We start from the raw sequence: 19,818 nt of genomic DNA, 5'->3' as shown, positions 1-19,818 counted from the left end.
TGCTTTTTCCAGCTGGTATCAAGCACTGCTCATGATGGAGGGGGGTTCGCGTGTAAGGGGAAGGCCGCGCGGTTGCGGTTGCGGTTGCGGGTCGCCAATTATTTGCCGTGGAGCTCCAGAAGGGGTTGAGTTGTGAGAGGAGTTTCGCTCTGGTAAGTCGCTTCCTTGTAGCCCGCTGAATCTGACCAGATCTGGTTTCTTCTTTCCCTTTTCTTGTTCGTGGGTGGAGGGGAAGAGAGGTGCGTTGTTCGATTCTCCGCAGTCAGAAGTCCGAGCGGGTGCGGAGTGACGTACGTCAGCAATTCTGGTCTGGACTGGAGGTAGCTTTTCACCTATGCTTTATTATACGGTTTACTACGTCGTGGGAGTCCTTTGAACGCTGTATATATCTCGCAAGGCTTTAATCCACGTATCCAGGTTCTTTACACACTAGCCTTGGTCCTCCTGAATGCGAGTCATGGCAGCTCTAGAAGCGGAATCGGCCAGGTCTATTAGAGTAAGCGATAAAGGTAATAATATTCTTGCTGTCCACTACGAGTGACCTGATAGTAATCTTAGGAGTAAAACTCGTCGCTGTAAAAGCCACCAAATGAGCTGGATGATAGCAGATTTGACCAATCGAACTCTTCGTAACATGGGCCCAATAATCCACATACAATCTGAAGCTGATAAGATTGTCCTTCCCCCCTGTCCTGGCTGTAGCAAGTTCACCGAGCCAAGGTCTAAAGATCAGTGCCCGCCTTGATAATTTGGGCCTGAAGTGAAGTCACATGAGTAATCTTCAGAAGCAGGTTTACATCACCCATATAGGTTTGCCATAGTTGGGAGATCTGAGTCAAAGGCGGATGAAGATGAGTGACACCAGCCGGCGCACCTCCACAATTAAAGGAAACCATCTCTATTGTTAAACATGGCGTCGAAGGCACGGTGGATGATATGTCGTTCCTGATCGTCGTCAGAGCCATATATCAATTCTTCTATACTTTCGTACCTTTTACTTCCTATTAGTTCGCGCTCTTACCAAGTAGCGACAAGGCAGCTTGCCATAGATCAATTCTCACATCCTCATAGCACGAATGCCAGTTCTAACGTCTGTTCTCAATGAGCTGTTGGCACTAAAACAAACTCTCAGGAAATATACCCTGCTTTTTTGTCTCTTGTTTGATCTCCTTGCTCGGGCGAATGGACAACAGGAATGCCCTTGAAACAGTCTGTCCCCATGCCAGGCTCATTTCACACCTCGTCAGCACCAAGAATAGATTTAAAGCCAATAAAGCTCCGTATCAAAAGAGACTCATACATTTTGAGCCTCCCCTCCACCTCCTGGTCTTGCAACTTCCTCCCCTTCTTGCGGGGAGGCTGTAGAGGAGCATTTCTGCACTCTACCCTAGTTCGAGTACAATTACTATAAAAGAGGAATTGGCCGTCGTACGGCCACAGTGAACTTTGCATTGTTGGCAACGAACGACTTAATGACCCCTAGTGACCGGACTCATACTTGCACGAGAAGAAGAGTGTCTCTAAACTCGACGCGAAAGTTGATCCAGAGACTTGGAACCCGCTAGTCCCAATGGGGCTGATAGCCCTATACGGAGAGAGGAGCCACTCTATGGACCTCATCATACCTGACGATCGTTCTTGGCCTCAATCTAGGGACCGAAGGTCCTGATAGATGCCTAGGACTATAGCAGCTGGAAAGTATGGATCTCAAAGATCTGCTCCCTAGGCAGTATAATATAAATAGCTGTCGCTCAAGGCGAGGCAATCGGAATGTTACCAAAACAATTTGAAGTCATCATATTTCCCACTCCCTAAATTCGCAACAGGACGCACTCAGCATTACACTATTTGCCGTTCAAATTTTTTACAAGTCCCAGAATATGGATCATACTCCAATGCGTGGAGATGGAAAGGCTTCCTCCATGAAGGACAATCAAGAATACTTTGATGCTGAAAAGGACGTTCCTCAAACAGGAGCGTCGACCGAGAGCTCCCAGCTTGATGGGCCCTTCGCTGGCCCTCAAGGAGCCCAGTATGCACCAAGGACTCACAAATTCTGGTTGATTATGTGCTGCAACTTTCTTACTCTTTTTCTTGTCGCATTGGACCGAACTATCATATCCACAGCTATCCCTCGCATCACCGACGAATTCAACAGCCTCGGTGATATTGGCTGGTACTCCTCAGCATACATGCTGACAGGCGCATGCTCCCAGCCTGTCTTTGGCCGAATATACAAGTTCTACGACATGAAGAGGAACTTCTTGACGGCTGTCATCATCTTCGATATTGGATCCGCCGTCTGTGGAGCTGTTCCAACCTCAAACACATTCATTGCAGGTCGTGCCATTGCAGGTTTTGCTTCTGCAGGCATTTTCTCTGGGTGCATGCTGATCACTATACCCTTGGTCCCGCTTCATAAGAGGCCGATGTTCCAAAGCATGTTTGGTGCTGTGTTTGGAATTCCTTCCGTTCTAGGTCCTCTAGTCGGCGGTGCTTTCACAAGCAACGTTACTTGGAGGTAGCTATTAAGAAACCTCCCCCCTCAATGCCGAACCAGTAGCTAAAATATGATTCATTCCAGGTGGTGTTTCTACATTAACCTCCCTATTGGCGCAGTGAGCTGGGCCTCGATGGCACTAGTTTGGTACCCCGAGAAAATAGCTCGCAATCCAATCCCTATTGGTCAACATATTCGACGTCTTGACCCGCTTGGGATGCTTTTCTTTGCTTCTTCAATGGTCTGCTTGCTATTGGCTCTTCAATGGGGTGGAACAACCTATTCATGGAAGGATGGTCGCATCATCGCCTTGTTTGTGGTCTTCGGGGTGCTCTTCCTGGCCTTTGCAATTGTTCAAGTCCTAACGCCCGGGACAGCAACGATCCCAGCAAGAGTTGTTACCCAGCGAAGTATTTTTTGCGGATCATTCTACATCTTCTTCATCGCGAGCTCTATGATGACAATCATTTACTATATCCCCATCTGGTGTAAGACCCCCGCTCAAACGGAACAAGTTCCAATGCTTAACAGTGAAACAGTTCAGACCGTGAAACTCGTTAACCCGGTCGACTCTGGAGTCTACACTCTGCCACTAGTCCTCAGTCTAACCGTCGGGAGCTTCTGTGGGGGTGGCATCACGCAGAAGATCGGATACTATGTTCCCATGATGTATGCGTGTCCAGCAATAATGTCAATCGGCGTGGGCCTGATGTCCACGTTCAATGTCGATACAGGCTCCTCCCTTTGGATTGGCTATCAATTCCTCAGTGGATTTGATCTTGGTCTTGGGATGCAGATAACCGGAATCCTTGTGCAAAGGGTACTCCCAGGCCCTGATATTCCTATTGGCATCTCTCTCATGTTCCTCCTTCAACAACTTGGCGGAAGTATCTTCACAGTTGTCAGTCAATCAATCCTGAACAATATTCTGGTGTCCCGTTTAGTTGGCATCCCCGGATTAGACACGGGCCAGGTCATTAACGAGGGCGCTACTCACTTGGAATCCGTGGTACCGCACGCATACATTGGAATGGTCAAGGAGGTCTATAACTACGCTTTGACAAGAATATTCCTGATGTCCATGGGCCTCCCACTTGCCGCATTGATAAGTTCGCTTGGAACCGAATGGATGAGCCTCAAGAAGGGGAAGAATGGCCAAGATGGACCTGAAGCGTCCACCAGGACCGGAGTTGCCAGTGAGTACTCCGAGTCGGGCCAGGTGTCAACTTGAACTACTTCGAATGAAACCCATCGGATTGGAAATGATTGGAAGACAGGAAGACACTTACTAGACCCAAGAGATGTGGTATATTATAGCTGATGTCACTGGGGCTCGATTTGCAACTTAGTACTGACTCCTGTTGGGGGTGTGGAATGTCCAGATCGCAAATTGGATAACGCTGAAACGTACAAAAGTTGGAAATCAGACCTCAAACTAGAAAATCGAGACGGATACAGGCATATTTAATGGCTAATGTACTGGAAAACAGCGGAAACATCTCTTTCCCCAGCCTCCTGTCGCATCAAAAGATCTTGAATTTGAGACAAGGGCCCCTGCTCGCCCAGATTTACAAAGTGATTCCACGAACTGGTATCACCGTAAAGCATAGCTGGCGCTTTGATGAACTGGGTACCATCGGGTCGGCAGCGTTTGCATTTGAAGGTGTCGTGGGTGTCACTGCGTGTCTCCGGCTTGAATTGGAAGAGTTCGCGTAAGGACTCCAGAGAAAAGTGTCGCTCGACATCTTCAGCAGAATCCACAACACATGACGATAAAGATTGTTTATGTGACTGACGTTGGAAAATCTTCTCTTCAATCGATCCGGTCGCAATGAAACGGTATACGAAGCAATCCTTCTTCTGTCCATCACGCCAAACTCGGGCCAAAGCCTGTTGATCAGCTGCTGGGTTCCAGTCAGGATCAAACAGTACCAATCGATTGGCTCCTATCAAGTTCAAGCCGCATCCTCCAGCCTTACTACTCAGCAAGAACACGAATTCAGGGCCATCTGGATCATTGAACTTATCCACAAGCTTTTGCCGCTTCTTGATGTTCATAGTGCCGTCGAGGCGCAAGGAACCGTAGGCTCGCGAACGGCAGAGCTTCTCAAAGAGGTCCAATGTTTGGGTGTAATTGCTGATCAAGACGATCTTGTCGTTCGTATCTTGGCGTATACGAGCCAGCATGCGATCAAGGACCATCATTTTCCCGGAATACCAGCTTTTGATCTCCCTGTCACGACCGCGTGCATCTGGCGCTACATAGTCTTCCGGGAATGCATGCTCACAGCCTGGTAAATCATTCGAAAGATCCAAAAGATCCGGATGGTTGCAAAGTTTCTTCAACAGCCCGATTGCCTTGAGTGGTTGACTGCCTTTCCCGCGGAGTAAGCTTCGGATCTCAGGACTCTGAATGAAGTGATTGTAAAGATCGAGCTGAAATTGAGACATGTTGCAAAAGACGACGTGCTCATATTTGACAGGGAGATATTTCGATAGGATTTCGTTTGTGCGACGAATAATGAATTTGTTGACAATGTTCGATAGCTCTAGGAGTCGCTCATCGCCGAGCTTGCGGGACTCTTCAGTACCTGCTGCATCCCGACCTCGTAAGATGGGCAACTCGAAACGTTTGCGGAACTCGTTTTGAGAGCCTAGCAAATTAGGATTGGCGAAGTGGAGCAGAGCAAAATACTCCGACAGGTCATTTTGAATAGGCGTTCCAGAGAGAATCACACGTCTGCTCACGTTGAGACTATTCAAGGCGGTCCACGTCAAGCTCTCTTTGTTTTTCAGTCGGTGGCCCTCATCACACAACAGCAGACCAATAGGTGTGTCCTTCAGTGCATCTACGTACATCCGAAGGGTTTCGTATGAAACGATGAGAACCGGTCTGACAATACCTCGTCCAGATGCAATGGCCCACTGCTTAATCTGGAGAGTGAGTTCTGCTTTAGAGGCCTTGCCATCAATTGCGAATGGAGTAGTGGCACCCTTGCCAAGCCACTTGTCTGCAAAAAAGAATTAGTAAACGCGTGAGACCCATAACTATTGGGATGACTTACCTAATTCATTTGCCCAATTTCCAACCAAACTGGACGGGCAAGCAATCACACATTTCTGGATGGTCGTTTTGCCAGCCTCAGGACTTTGCTTGAGCAATGTCCACATCAGAGAGATACATTGAAGCTAACTCGGTCAGTAACTCCATCCTCTGATTTTCATTGCGGATGTCAGAAAGATCATACCGTTTTCCCAAGACCCATCCCATCTGCCATGATGCATCCATTGGCATTCTTGTCAATCATTCCAGTAGTGGCACGATACAAGAACTATGGCACGGGATAGCCCATAATTAGCACAATAGGCGACGACAAGTGGGCTTCGAATGTGGGACGTACCTTAACGCCTTCTACCTGATGTGGGCGAAGTATTTTGGCTAGCCGGGGATCAATCACAACCGGTACTTTTGGTCGGCCTTCCACTTTCTTCTTTAAACCAAGAATATCTGCCAAGCTTTTATGCATCAACGGTTCTTCCAGCTTCTGTGTCTCTTCCTCCTTGGGTGCATCCAGGTCTTTTGGCTGATCTTCCGGGACATCATCAATAGTTGGATCATATAATACAATAGCAAACTCCCCACTTGGGTCATGTAACGGTTTGGCGACAAAAGTTGCGCCTTGTCGTAATCCCAAAGTTGGCGCTGGGCGATTCGTGTTGTATGCATCAGTGGCTTTATTAATCAAAGGAATGCGAAATCTCTGTCGAAAAGCCGCGTCTTTGTCCTTCGGCTTGAAAACGGGAAACTTGTTAACTTCTCGGGTTGCCAGGGCCAAGCGATCGTCGTTCGTGTATGGCTTCTCAGCCCCATCTTCCGTGCTCCCATCAGCATCTGCATAGTTGACCTTCCGTCGTTTCCGCGCAGGTTTCTCAGACGCGCGAGTAGGAGTCGCAGAGCCTGGGCATCTGAATGGCTGTGATAGACGATCTATGGTGTTTGTCGACTTGGGTTGGAGAGGCGTTTTGACGCCGCCGTCAGGCGCGGCCGGCCGAGGTCGATACCTACGGCAGCATTAGCTTCTGGATGAATGATTAAGGGTCGTATCCGAAGAAAAGTTACCATACATCTCTTATTCACGGTGTTAAAGTACAGTATGTTCAAGGGAAGGCGCTGTACAGGGGTTAATGCAGGATAGAGACTGGTGTGTATTTGGACGCGTTTATGCCGGAAGGCGCGTCTGCCTACACCAAAATGCCACGGTCTCACGTGACTAACACCCCGCCAACTTGGGGGAATGGGGCAAGTGGAATAAATCCACACCTCAGAATATTGAATGGCATCTGACTTCTGGGCCGGTTATCTCAGTGGCGCCCTCGGGATTGTCATTGGGAACCCTTTGGACATAGTCAAAGTCCGATTGCAAGCGGGTGAATCTACTCATGCTGCGGCAGCTCAGCTAAACCACTTCGAGAAGCTCAGTTCGCTGATCCGAGGTAAGTTGTGCGAGTGAACTTGCATGAAGGCCGCATATTGACAATGTCTTGCAGGTGCAGCAGCTCCAATCCTTGGATATGGAGCCCTCAATGCTATCCTTTTTGTGGCCTACAACCGTTCGTTAAAGATATTAGACCCCACCATCACCGACCCCACCAATTTGGCTGAGGTGCCATTGTATAAGATCTGGGCTGCAGGAGCTGCAGGCGGCCTGGCAAGCTGGACCATCTCATCTCCGACCGAGTTTATCAAGTGCCGGGCTCAGCTTGACACTCGCTCTGAAGTCTCGTCCTGGTCAGTTACCAAAGATATCTGCCGTCGCCGGGGCTGGCGAGGTTTATACTATGGCGGCGGCATCACAGCCGCGAGAGATGCAATTGGCTACGGATTCTAGTACGGACACTCCCTCTATATTCGATCGAAAGAGTCGCAAGGAAGGATTTCTTTCTGTCTCGATTCGTGTCTTTTGGCCAATCTCATGCTAATCGCTGCCCAGTTTCTGGTCATATGAGCTCTGTAAAGGCTTGATGACATCTGAGGATGAAAGCTCACAGCAAGCGGCACTCAAGGTTCTGCTTAGTGGTGGCATTGCGGGGATTGTGACATGGGGTTCAGTGTTTCCACTGGATATGATCAAGACTAGACTGCAGGCCCAGACTATTCATGATCGTGCGCACGAAACACCCATTGAAAGCCAGCGGCCTCTTTTAGGAGCGGCACGCCCTGAGCGTTCTTCGTTTCAAATCGCTAGAGAAATTTATCACGCCGAAGGATTGAAGCCATTCTATCGTGGTCTTGGAGTCTGCAGCATCCGGGCCTTCGTAGTGAATGCAGTTCAGGTGCGTTGCTCGCCGAATCATCCCCCGGTCTGATATATGGCATAAGGCTAACAATGCTAGTGGGCGGCATACGAATGGCTCATGAAGAAATTGAATGGCAATTAGAAAGCGATTCCATGGCAGCGTGTCCTTGATTACTATGGTAATATGGGAATGGGGTGGTAAGGACCCAAAACATGCAGCTATACCGAAGGCCCATTCAGGTTAGACATTTCTGATTTGGTATTGAGGGATTTCTATTTTGGCATTACTCCAGGTATTGCTAGTAAGGGGGTAAATTTTGTCGCCGGCGTTGTATCCGCCGAAAACCGGCGGTTGTGCGGCAGCGCAACCGGTAGAACACGGACCCCAAGCTCTCGGCATATAAAAATTGTTATATGCAAGATCACGTGAGTGGCTCCACTCGAATTTTTTTTGAAGATTCGTTGACCCCGTTTGATGGTGAAGAGGGTGGTAGGAACAGGAATGAAAGAGCCTGTTTAGAGAGCAGAATAGATCACTTGCGTCACTTGCGTCACTTGCGTCACTTGCGTCACTTGCGTCACTTCATGTCTTTATGTCGCTCTTGCTTTTTTCTTGGGTGGAACGTCAGTGCCTTGGATCACTCAAATCAATCCTCCATTGCCACCACATCGTCCTCTTTCTTTTTGCCGTTGTCGACAACTCCCAATCCGACCGCAGCCTCGGCGATCTTTTGGGAGTGAGGCTCTTCTTGCAGCTGACGAACACTAAGAATAAAGGTGAATGTTAGACATGGCGATTCCATGCGAGGAATGCGCGTCTGTAACCAGGAGACTCACCGGCGTTTATGATTCTTGCCCTTAGTGTGCGCGTTCATGTTGTATTCGCTTTCAAACCACTTGGCGCATTCCACACAGTAATGGCGTCCCAGGCCTGGAAGGTCCTCGACATCTTTGGTTTCTTTATATTGTTCGAGATGGCGCGGCGAGTCGAGGTCGGCACGAACTTGATCAAAGCCACTGTAGAAGATTAGCAATTGCCACAAGGGGGGGCAATCAGAGGCGGTTCATACCGAGTGAGGCGCTTGGTCTTGACTCTCTGTCGTCGTAAAGCACCCATGTTGGCTTGCGCGCGATGTGCTGTAAGGTTGTCGAGTAGTGAAAAAGTTATCACCGATTTCCGGAGTGATTCCGGGGTGGAGTGGGGGGCGGAACCACAGAAGCTAGCGGCCAAGGGAAATGTGCAGTGGAGCGAGGGAGCGATTGAAACGCATCGGCCGTGATTGGGCTATTTTACTTGCGGGAGAGCCGCTCGGTACGCCTCGGTTCAGCAATAGCAGTGTCACTGGTTTACCGTACGGCTCGTATTTTTACGCTTATGACGTTTGCATTCGCGGCATGCAGGTCCGCTTCGACCTGATTCCGCAAATTCTAGAAAGCCAGTCAGAAGCAGGAAACGTTTCCCTAAATGAACAGCAGTGATAGAGAGCGTGGAATTACACTAGAATTTTTACTTGGTGGCAACGGGAGCAGAAGCTATGACCGACATCATAGCGGAACAGAAAGAAGAACATGGGGGGGGCCCCGAAGTTATCCTCAGCTCGATATACTATCCACATGCTACGCTGGTCAATTGCGGGTGAAAGTGGGAAACATACGGAGTTGCTAGGGAAATCAGCTTTCTGACTTTGTCTAAGAGGGTCCTTAGTCCCTTTTGTCCGGATCAGCAACTGCTGTTGAGCATCTGTAATTGGGTACTCTGTGATTGGACAGCTGTGGTTGCCCCGTCACATGCCGAGTATTGCCAATACGGCTGGAGCGGTTACATCAACATCAGAATGGGATGGAAGCTGCGCTACGGGGGAACATGTATACCTGTTAGAAAATATGAAGCTGCAGAGACACTCACAGGGTCGACAACAGGGCTTCCTTGAGCTTCTGCAGCTGAAAAATTCCGTCTACAGAGACTGGACCCAAGGGACTCGGAATTTCATCCCTCGGGGTCGCATGCGGGTAGAAACAATACGTACGGTACCGCTGAGCCGTAACAGCGAGTTACGGCTGTTCGGCCCAGGGCGAACAGGGAAATCTGGAAATCTCGCTCCCACTCAAAAACCTCTTAAGCTTTCCTGTTTTCTTTCTCTCTTTTTCTCTCCTCCAACTCTCCACTTCTCTTGCTTACCACAGGTGAAGGTGGTAGCTTCAAACTTTGGATGTGTTGTGCTGCTTCATAGAGTAACCTGCCCATCATGCTCTCCACCCGCCTTGCGCGCGCCGGTGCGCTGGCCTCCAAGTCCCGTCTGCTCCTCGGGACTCGCGCCTATGCCTCCGTTAGCAGTGACCCCCCTCGACAAGAAGGTCGAGATGACCATTCACGAGAAGGGTAACTACATCAACTACAAGAAGATGAACGAGAACCTGAACATCGTTCGCGGTCGTCTGCAGCGCCCTCTCACCTATGCCGAGAAGGTTCTGTACTCTCACTTGGATGACCCCCACGGTCAGGACATCGAGCGCGGTACTTCTTACCTCCGACTCCGTCCCGACCGTGTCGCCTGTCAGGATGCCACCGCTCAGATGGCTATCCTGCAGTTCATGTCTGCTGGCATGCCTTCCGTCCAGACCCCAACCACCGTCCACTGTGACCACTTGATTGAGGCCCAGATTGGTGGTGAGAAGGATTTGGCCCGCGCTAACGAGATCAACAAGGAGGTATGAATTAATACATTTTCTCAAGAACTCGCCTTCTTGGGCTTTTCTGTATCTCAGTACTCACTCATCTGTTTTCGTTAGGTCTACGACTTCCTGGCCTCCGCTACCGCCAAGTACAACATCGGTTTCTGGAAGCCCGGTTCCGGTATCATTCACCAGATCGTCCTGGAGAACTACGCTTTCCCCGGTGGTCTGATGATCGGTACTGACTCGCACACTCCCAACGCTGGTGGTCTCGGTATGGCTGCCATTGGTGTCGGTGGTGCTGACGCTGTCGACGTTATGGCTGGTCTACCTTGGGAGCTGAAGGCCCCTAAGGTCATTGGTGTTCGCCTGACTGGCGAGATGTCCGGCTGGACCACTCCCAAGGATATCATCCTGAAGGTTGCTGGTCTTCTGACTGTCAAGGGTGGTACTGGTGCCATCATTGAGTACCACGGACCCGGTGTTAACTCTCTGTCTTGCACTGGTATGGGTACCATCTGTAACATGGGTGCTGAGATTGGTGCCACCACCTCCATGTTCCCTTTCAACGAGCGCATGTATGACTACCTGAAGGCCACCAAGCGTGAGAACATTGGCAACTTCGCCCGCGAGTACTCCGCTCAGCTTCGCGAGGATGAGGGTGCCGAGTACGACCAACTCATCGAGATCAACCTGTCTGAGCTCGAGCCTCACATCAACGGTCCCTTCACCCCCGATCTTGCCACCCCCATCTCTCAGTTCAAGGAGGCTGTCAAGACCAACAAGTGGCCTGAGGAGCTCAAGGTCGGTCTGATTGGCTCTTGCACCAACTCCTCCTACGAGGATATGTCTCGTGCTGCCTCCATTGCACGTGACGCTCTCGACCACGGTCTCAAGGCCAAGTCTCTCTTCACCGTCACTCCCGGATCTGAGCAGATTCGCGCCACTATTGAACGTGACGGTCAGCTCGAGACCCTCGAGGAGTATGGCGGTGTTATCCTGGCCAACGCTTGCGGCCCTTGCATTGGTCAGTGGGATCGTAAGGACGTCCCTAAGGGTACCCCCAACTCTATCATCTCCTCCTACAACCGTAACTTCACTGGTCGTAACGACGGCAACCCTGCCACCCACTCTTTCGTCGCCTCCCCTGACCTCGTCGTCGCCATGACCGTTGCCGGTACCCTGAACTTCAACCCTCTCACTGACACCCTCAAGGACAAGGATGGCAAGGAGTTCAAGCTCAAGCCTCCCAGCGGTGAGGGTCTCCCCAACCGCGGCTACGACCCCGGTATGGACACCTACCAGGCCCCCCCTGCCGACCGTTCCTCTGTCAGCGTCGCTGTTTCTCCTTCCAGTGAGCGTCTGCAGGTCCTCTCTGGTTTCCCTGCCTGGGACGGCAAGGATGCTACCGATATCCCCATCTTGATCAAGTGCAAGGGCAAGACCACCACTGACCACATCTCCATGGCCGGTCCTTGGTTGAAGTACCGTGGCCACTTGGACAACATCTCCAACAACATGCTGATTGGTGCCATCAACGAGGAGAACGGCGAGGCCAACAAGGTCAAGAACGCCTTCACTGGCAAGTATGATGCTGTCCCCGCCACTGCCCGTGACTACAAGGCCCGTGGCGTCAAGTGGGTTGTCATTGGTGACTGGAACTACGGTGAGGGTTCTTCCCGTGAGCACGCTGCTCTGGAGCCCCGTCACCTTGGCGGTCTTGCTGTCATCACCCGTTCGTTCGCCCGAATCCACGAGACCAACCTGAAGAAGCAGGGTATGCTTCCCCTGACCTTCAGCGATCCCGCCGACTACGATAAGATCAAGCCCGATGACAAGGTTGACTTGCTCTGCACCGAGCTTGCCGTCGGCAAGCCCATGACCCTCCGTGTCCACCCCGCCTCCGGCGCTGCCGCCTTCGACATCCCTCTCAGCCACACCTTCAACGAGTCCCAGATCGAGTGGTTCCACGACGGCTCCGCCCTGAACACCATGGCTCGCAAGTCTGGCAAATAGATGGGATGAATAGAAATTCTTCCATACAGAATATCCAGGGATTCTTTGCCAGCTGCCAGGCTGGTCCGGAGTGCCCGTGTAAACTACGTTCTCCTAGTGTTCTAGAGCCTAGGAAAGAGGACGGAGTGACCGTAAACCCTCCGGAGGTTTGATGACTTCGGAGGCTGGTCATTCCTTAGGGTTTGCGTGTTCTTTCTTTCTACCAGTCGCGTACGAGGAGTTTCTTTTTTTAAGGAAAAATGTTCATGATCTCTTGTTTTTTTTTGGGCCGTTTGGCCTTGCGTTGGATTCCCGATGTTCTTTGGGTGGGCCCAATGGATATAGTTTGATTTCCATACATCAATGTATGTTCTAAGACTGCATGCATAACCATTTCAATTCCGCTCCATTGAGCACTGTAAATTTTCTCTAATAGGAGTAGACAGAGACCAGGGGTTTTGTTTTACAACTTCAGTAATGACAAGCTCGAGCTTGGGAATGAAAAGATGGGATAAGAGCCGCTGATCTGGGGTCCAAGTTCTCACCATCTGAAGACTAGTAGTATGAACACCACCAACTCTCCCCAGAGGCCTAGAGACCGAGATGGAGAACTCCCCGATCTAAATTGAGCTTTGGTAATCTGCCGAGGCCCGTTACTCTTGCGGGGACGAACCTTACCGAGAGCGCTTGCGCCATCGCAACAACTCGGATATCATAAATGGACGGTCGACTGGGCTGGGCTGTCACTGGTAACTGACAGTCTCCATCGATCCTCCCGCCCGCCCGCCTCCCCCGATTCTCGGCTATTACACCAAAGAACGTCTCCATAGACCTCCGTCTCATACATTCTACGTGGAACCTCCGAGGCTCTCTTTGTCATGGCACAGCTTGTCTCCCTCCCGGAAGTGGAGCGCCTCAGCACGTCGGTTATCAGAATCTTGGGCGGAAACCCTGGGAAGGTGAGAAGATTCAAATAGACCCGCAGAGCGGGGTTTGATACAGCCAGAGGGAGCTAACAGTACTTCCTTCGTAGTTCACCCTGCAAGGTATGTCGCCGACCTGATCTGGCAGCAAAACCCGACCTCTTCTCGAGCGTCCCTGATTATTTTTTCCCTTTGCCCGAAGCCTGGGTTAGGCACCGCCTACTTACGCAGAATTAGGGACCAACACATACCTGATTGGCCGCGGTAGCCAGCGGATTCTCATTGATACAGGCGAAGGCAAGCCCACGTGGGCTACCAATCTTCAATCCGTCCTCTCCGAAGAGAAAGCCACTGTGCAGCAAGCCCTCCTCACCCACTGGCACGGGGATCATGTCAACGGAGTGCAAGATTTACTGAAGATTTGCCCACAGGCACAGGTGTTCAAGCACCAGCCTGATGACGGACAGACCGATATCCAAGATGGACAGGTCTTTCGAGTCGAAGGGGCCACACTAACGGCATTTCATACCCCGGGTCACACTGTCGACCATATGGCGTTTGTATTGCAGGAAGAAGATGCGCTATTCACCGGCGACAGTAAGTGGGACGCTATGCCTTGTGTCTTTCAAGCTCCTTTGTCTTCTCATCAGAGACACTGACCAGATCTCATAGATGTGCTGGGGCATGGAACCGCCGTGTTTGAAGATTTGAAGGTCTACCTATCAAGTCTTCATCGAATGCGTGATAGAGTGGGAGGCCAGGGTTACCCCGGCCATGGCCCAGTTATTGAGAAGGCTACTTCACGGATCTCCGAATACATCCAACACCGCCAGAAGCGAGAAGATGAAATCTTACAAGTACTACGGTATGGGAAGCTCGAGACTGACGACGGAGAAGCATCGCCCGAGCGCGGGCGTGGCTGGACTCCGCTCGAGCTCGTGAAGGTCATCTATCGCGATGTCCCCGAAAGCCTTCACCTGCCCGCATCCCACGGAGTGATCCAAGTGCTCAATAAACTAGAAGATGACGGGCGCACAGTGCATGATTCCGTTTCGGGGCAATGGCGACTTGGGAATGAAAAATCCGCGCTATGAAGGCTGGAGGCCAGATAGCAGTTCGGATGGTAATGGATATAGCTCTCGTTAATACTACTTAGGATGCGTTGTAAAACGCCAAGGGCAGCTTACGCCAACTGGAACCATTCCTGATTGAGGCTATTGCATGGTGGTGCTAGTAACTAGTATACACGCATCATGTACCCGGCTCCGATTCCACCGATGATATCTCGACTGACTTGGCGTATACACGGATTCGCCGGGGAGAAGTGTGTGGCGATCTCGTACTTCGAGTGATTAACTCAATGCCACCTGGTGGTTACTATCAGGTCATAGCGACGTCAGCGGATGGTGATGGCCGTGGAGCGAGGTTTCGGAGGGGACTTGGGAGTGACAGTGGTACAGAACGGGATCTCTAGGTCCTCGATGGGTCGCGAGCCTGCTATCCCTCTTGTTGAGAAGCATCCAGAAGAACCCAAGAGAGTCCAAAGTATTGATTGGGCGGGATCCTTGGGATCCAATCAAGGGAGCGCGTGGCGTAACGGCCGAACCTTTTGACGCCGTCCAACCTTGCTGAGCAAGTTTAGTTTGAGAACAGAACCCCCGAATCAGAAGACACTACCAATAGAATAAAATCAGCCTTACTTCACACCGGTCCTACTTCCGGAATCTTGTCCTTTATTTTGGCCTTGTTGACAAACGGCCTGATGTGAGCGATATTGAAGAGCTCCACATGTACTAGTAGCTTCCAAGTTTGTTTCGGAGCGCTGACCTCACTAAACCCCCCCCCCCCGCCCTTGACTCCCCAACTTTTTTCTGTCCCATTGCACTCGTAAACCCCAGGGTGTGCGTGAGCTCTCACACTGAGCCGGAGTTTCTCTCCCTCTCCTGTTCTACGCGATTCGGTGAGTCTTTTGTGTCCCTTTCTTCCCCGCGCTTTGGCCTAATCGCATGCCAGAACCTAGTGCTCTTCCCTTTTAGCCGCGCCCAATCTCTCCCAGTACTTCCTAAGCCTGTCCTGGAGCTTAGAATCTCCATCGAGGTTGCAAGTTCGCAGAAACCCACCTTTGCTCGTCAACATGCCATCGCTCGAAAAGCCCAAGAATGAGGCCCGGCTTCTGCTGGTCTCCAATCGCCTGCCCATCACGATCAAGCGTTCCGAAGATGGCAAATATGACTTCTCCATGTCTTCGGGAGGTCTGGTGAGTGGCTTGAGTGGACTGTCAAAGTCGACCACCTTCCAGTGGTACGGTTGGCCCGGACTTGAGGTGCCCGAGGAAGAAATCCCGGTGGTCAAGCGGCGCTTGAAGGACGAATACGGAGCAGTACCTGTGTTCATCGACGATGAACTGGCGGACCGACACTACAACGGCTTTTCAAGTAAGCTTGGGACTCCCGCGTTTCCAAGCGCGCAAATGCTAACGCCATGCTCGAACTACAGACTCTATCCTCTGGCCGCTATTTCACTACCACCCCGGTGAGATTACGTTCGACGAGTCCGCCTGGGAAGCATACAAGGAGGCAAATCGTCTATTTGCGAAGGAAATCTCGAAAGAAGTGCAGGATGGAGACCTGATCTGGGTACACGACTACCACTTGATGCTGCTTCCGGAGATGCTGCGCGAGGAAATTGGGAACAGCAAAAAGAACATCAAGATCGGTTTCTTCCTCCACACCCCGTTCCCTAGCAGTGAGATCTACCGAATCCTGCCCGTCCGAAACGAGCTCTTATTGGGTGTCTTACACTGCGATCTGATTGGATTCCATACATACGACTACACGCGACACTTTTTGAGCAGTTGCTCTCGCTTACTGTAAGTTAGCCTTCTTGTATAAACTGGGGGGCCCATCAACTAACAAACATAGGGGGACTTGCAACTACGCCTAATGGAATCGAATTCCAAGGAAAGATCATCACCTGCGGAGCGTTCCCCATCGGCATTGATCCCGAGAAGTTCAGAGAGGGTCTGAAGAAAGAGAAGGTTCAAAAGCGCATCGCCATGCTGGAGCAAAAATTCCAGGGCGTAAAGCTCATGGTGGGCGTGGACCGCCTGGACTACATCAAGGGCGTGCCTCAAAAGCTTCACGCGCTCGAGGTTTTCCTCAGCGACCACCCTGAGTGGGTAGGCAAAGTGGTCCTGGTGCAGGTTGCAGTTCCCAGCCGACAGGATGTCGAGGAGTACCAAAATTTACGCGCGGTAGTCAACGAGTTGGTCGGTCGCATCAACGGCAAGTTTGGTACGTTCTCCCCCGCTGCCAGGTTGGTTCAAACCGTTCGACTAACAGACGCTGGCTAGGCACTGTTGAGTTCATGCCCATTCATTTCCTTCACAAATCTGTCAACTTCGATGAACTCATCGCGTTGTATGCGGTATCTGATGCCTGTATCGTATCCTCCACGCGCGATGGTATGAACTTGGTCGCATACGAGTACATTGCCACGCAGCACAAGCGACATGGCTCGTTGGTTCTATCTGAGTTTGCCGGCGCAGCCCAGAGCTTGAATGGCAGCATTATTGTCAACCCATGGAATACAGAGGAGCTGGCCGGTGCCTATCAAGAGGCGGTCACCATGAGCGACGAGCAGCGCGCTTTGAACTTCGGGAAGCTTGACAAATACGTCTCGAAGTACACCAGGTATGCTCGGTCCCCCTCCCCCTCCCCGTTCCACATCATGGTGATTGTATGTTGATGACTAATGAAACTGCCTCATTCAGTGCATTCTGGGGTCAGTCTTTCGTGACCGAATTGACCCGGATATCTGCTCGATCGGCAGAGAAATTCCAGTCGAAGAAGCTTGTGGTGGATGGCGATAAGGATGGAGAGGCAAGCACTGAGGCAAGCACGGAGCAGTCCGCAGCCAATGCGTAGGGACTTTCATCACGAATCAGATCGTACGCCGGGGGACGGCCGATAAACGAAATTTTAGATGCGCTCATGACATGGATATTGGCGAAATAGTTTGCTTTTTCTGTTTCTTTTTTTTTCCCTTTCGATGCCATGGGGCTTTTATCATACAGGCTGAGTAGAAGAATACCTAAGTAATCTTTTTGAAATGGAAACTGTCCACAATCCCCATATAACCCCCTTCAGAGTAATTTTATACCTGGCGGTGGCCTCTGGATACGGTGGTTATATAGTATGGATCACACCTGAGGGCAGCAGCATTAGCGCCAACGTGGAGTAGCAGCGTCTGCTGTGTAGCCTTCATAGTACGGTTCCAACCTATGCTTGTGGACCAGGATCACTTTTCATTTTGGAAAATAAGCTTAGGAAATAGACTCCAAACCTTCCAATTAAGCAACTGCCTTCGGGCACCCCCGCCACGCCCCGGGTTGGCTATTGAGGCCATTAGATTGGGCGAACGCCGACGTCAGGATAGCCTCACAAGCCAACCACAGCGCCATTGGGAAGTTATCAGTCGGCTAACGAGAGGGCCTGGAAACCCCAAGTGAGCCGACTTACTTTTGCGATATCCATCAGAGCCAATCGTGGGCCAGAGAAGCTCATAGCTCGTTTTGAGGAGATCAGCAGCATCTCGATCAGCACGAGATCGGCCCCGAGCCCCCGATTACCTCGAGGCTAACCTGATGATGTGTGGAGTCGCGAGACCGAGCAGGCAAGCTTCGAAAGTCTCGATCACATGAAATCCAAGTCCAATTCCAGCTCCATCGATGGCGAGAACTCCTGGACGAGGCATTCGGGGAGTTCCTGCATGTGTCTGGACCAATATTCCATGCAACCTGTGAGCTGGGACACTCCATGCTGCATTAGTGGTTCAGGAAGTATTCTGACCTTACCAGAAAACGATCGCCCAGGCTGACCAGGATGCGGGGGTCTGCAGGAGTCTTCACAACTTCGAAGGGAAAAGGTATAATAATATAATAATCAACGGGTTTTCCTTATACTCAAACCTACCGCAGCAGGTATTCTTATGCCGGCTAAACCCCGTCTTAGTCCTCTCTTTCACCTCAATCGCGAGGGATGCTTCATGGGACTGGAAAGCAGACATGTTCAGCAGCTCAGAAGGCATAGTCATGGCGAGGGGCGGGGTGACCAGATTGCCGAGCAATAACTAGGGCTCTTTCCCATGAAGAAGAATGTGAGCGGGATTATTTTGAGCCACAGAAGCAATTAAAAGCAACAAGGACGCTAATGAGCACGAGACATACAGATCTCCTTTGACGGTGTCGACATTCTCAATATCGCGTCGATCGATTTCAAGAATGCGACCGGCACCTGGTATCCACAAGCGACTACAGGAACGATTGCGAGACCCGCGAACCTGCAAAACTGCGAACCTGCGAACCTGCGAACCGCCTTTCGCGTGGTTGTGGTGTCTGCACCAGATAATTCCAGTCATAATGTTTTATCTGTACAGCGGGAGAGGCAAGGGGGAAGGGCACTATGCGACGATGTATACGTCCTGAGCGTCCCGGCCTTCGAGTGGGTCGGAATCACCGACGGCAATTCGCCCAGATACAGTCATTTGTGCCATCTGGTTGGCCGGTCTCAAAATGGTGACTATTGGTGGCGCAAGCTCAGAGAACCTTACGGCATGGTACGATTGGGAGAACAAGGGAGTCGCGCTGTTAGATATGAACAAACCACGCGGCTCGGGCTGGGGAAGCGTCTTCAACGCGAACTCCGGCGAGATACCAAGTTCCAGAGGCGATCTACAGTGTTATCGGTGGCAAGTGAGTTCAAAAGCAAAAAGTCTCAGATCTTCGATGTGATCTGCTAACGGTCAACTTTAATCTCGTGTTAGTTCGCAAGGCAACGCCACGATGAGTGCGCCTACCGATGGCTTCGGCAGCCCGGACATCGGCTCTTTTTTCAACCAACATAGAAAGGATGACCATCAATTGAGTGGAGGTGGAATAGCTGGAGCCGTCATTGGTTCCATTGCTGGGGTTGCGCTTTTGGTTGCTGGAGTCCTCTTCTTCTGGCGGAGAAAGAAGCGCCGTCGCGCACAAGCCGAAACCAAAGCTGAACCTGAGCGCCAACAAGCCATTGCGCAGGCAGACTCCTTTCCCATCCACGAAGCTCCATCCACTGTCGAGCACCGCCCGTCATTCCGCTCCCTTTTCCGAAAGAAGGTTGAGCTACCAGTGCCAGTTGCAGAGACAGCAGTTGAGATGGAGGCCCCTGTACACGAGTTGGATGGTAATATGACGGCTGTGGAGTTAGATATAGGAGAAAAGAGCGCAGCTTTACCAGAGGCTGATCATAATCAGAAGGAAATGGTCTAAAGAACAGACTTCCGGTTGGATACTGAGGCTGTTCGCATTTGCTGGCCTCCGCAGGGAATGGCTATACTAGTTCTGGCTTAGGAGGAAAACTAATGAGGTCTTTTGTTTTTGCAGCTCTCTGGC

General features: G+C 51.1%; 8 protein-coding genes across 8 annotated transcripts; 6 read left to right on the top strand and 2 right to left on the bottom strand.

The window, feature by feature from the left end:
• Positions 1 to 1,895: 1,895 nt before the first annotated feature.
• N7468_010400 (MDR family MFS transporter) lies at positions 1,896 to 3,731 on the top strand (the record flags this gene model as incomplete). Its single annotated transcript, XM_058479695.1, has 2 exons — positions 1,896 to 2,521; positions 2,585 to 3,731. 2 exons carry the CDS (start codon positions 1,896 to 1,898, stop codon positions 3,729 to 3,731), a joined length of 1,773 nt encoding a protein of 590 aa, XP_058326263.1.
• Positions 3,732 to 3,964: 233 nt separating this feature from the next.
• N7468_010399 (DNA-dependent ATPase RAD54) lies at positions 3,965 to 6,561 on the bottom strand (the record flags this gene model as incomplete). The annotated part of the gene is made up of 4 exons (XM_058479694.1): positions 3,965 to 5,511; positions 5,566 to 5,689; positions 5,749 to 5,832; positions 5,902 to 6,561. Coding segments are annotated over 4 exons (2,415 nt in total), but the record flags the coding sequence as incomplete, so codon positions are not given.
• A 273-nt stretch (positions 6,562 to 6,834) lies between these two features.
• Positions 6,835 to 7,939, top strand: N7468_010398 (uncharacterized protein; the record flags this gene model as incomplete). The annotated part of the gene is made up of 4 exons (XM_058479693.1): positions 6,835 to 6,994; positions 7,049 to 7,388; positions 7,492 to 7,834; positions 7,895 to 7,939. The coding sequence occupies 4 exons, from the start codon at positions 6,835 to 6,837 to the stop codon at positions 7,937 to 7,939; spliced, it is 888 nt and encodes a 295-aa protein (XP_058326261.1).
• Positions 7,940 to 8,444: 505 nt separating this feature from the next.
• On the bottom strand, positions 8,445 to 8,914 carry N7468_010397 (putative C2H2 finger domain protein; the record flags this gene model as incomplete). Its single annotated transcript, XM_058479692.1, has 3 exons — positions 8,445 to 8,562; positions 8,635 to 8,814; positions 8,868 to 8,914. The coding sequence occupies 3 exons, from the start codon at positions 8,912 to 8,914 to the stop codon at positions 8,445 to 8,447; spliced, it is 345 nt and encodes a 114-aa protein (XP_058326260.1).
• A 1,129-nt stretch (positions 8,915 to 10,043) lies between these two features.
• On the top strand, positions 10,044 to 12,486 carry acoA (aconitate hydratase ACO1; the record flags this gene model as incomplete). The annotated part of the gene is made up of 3 exons (XM_058479691.1): positions 10,044 to 10,071; positions 10,133 to 10,506; positions 10,588 to 12,486. The coding sequence occupies 3 exons, from the start codon at positions 10,044 to 10,046 to the stop codon at positions 12,484 to 12,486; spliced, it is 2,301 nt and encodes a 766-aa protein (XP_058326259.1).
• An 857-nt stretch (positions 12,487 to 13,343) lies between these two features.
• N7468_010395 (uncharacterized protein) lies at positions 13,344 to 14,482 on the top strand (the record flags this gene model as incomplete). The annotated part of the gene is made up of 4 exons (XM_058479690.1): positions 13,344 to 13,424; positions 13,499 to 13,511; positions 13,626 to 13,985; positions 14,061 to 14,482. The coding sequence occupies 4 exons, from the start codon at positions 13,344 to 13,346 to the stop codon at positions 14,480 to 14,482; spliced, it is 876 nt and encodes a 291-aa protein (XP_058326258.1).
• Positions 14,483 to 15,522: 1,040 nt separating this feature from the next.
• On the top strand, positions 15,523 to 17,314 carry N7468_010394 (glycosyltransferase family 20 protein; the record flags this gene model as incomplete). The annotated part of the gene is made up of 5 exons (XM_058479689.1): positions 15,523 to 15,823; positions 15,885 to 16,241; positions 16,310 to 16,681; positions 16,741 to 17,063; positions 17,177 to 17,314. 5 exons carry the CDS (start codon positions 15,523 to 15,525, stop codon positions 17,312 to 17,314), a joined length of 1,491 nt encoding a protein of 496 aa, XP_058326257.1.
• A 772-nt stretch (positions 17,315 to 18,086) lies between these two features.
• Positions 18,087 to 19,695, top strand: N7468_010393 (uncharacterized protein; the record flags this gene model as incomplete). The annotated part of the gene is made up of 4 exons (XM_058479688.1): positions 18,087 to 18,188; positions 18,247 to 18,279; positions 18,618 to 19,144; positions 19,212 to 19,695. 4 exons carry the CDS (start codon positions 18,087 to 18,089, stop codon positions 19,693 to 19,695), a joined length of 1,146 nt encoding a protein of 381 aa, XP_058326256.1.
• Positions 19,696 to 19,818: the final 123 nt, after the last annotated feature.

This window comes from Penicillium chermesinum, assembly GCF_028974085.1.
Source record: "Penicillium chermesinum strain IBT 19713 chromosome Unknown utg000008l:1.0-1752722.0:1.0-1753981.0, whole genome shotgun sequence".
In the NCBI taxonomy this organism is placed as follows: Eukaryota; Fungi; Ascomycota; class Eurotiomycetes; order Eurotiales; family Aspergillaceae; genus Penicillium; species Penicillium chermesinum.
This window is presented reverse-complemented; position numbering and strand designations above follow the sequence as displayed.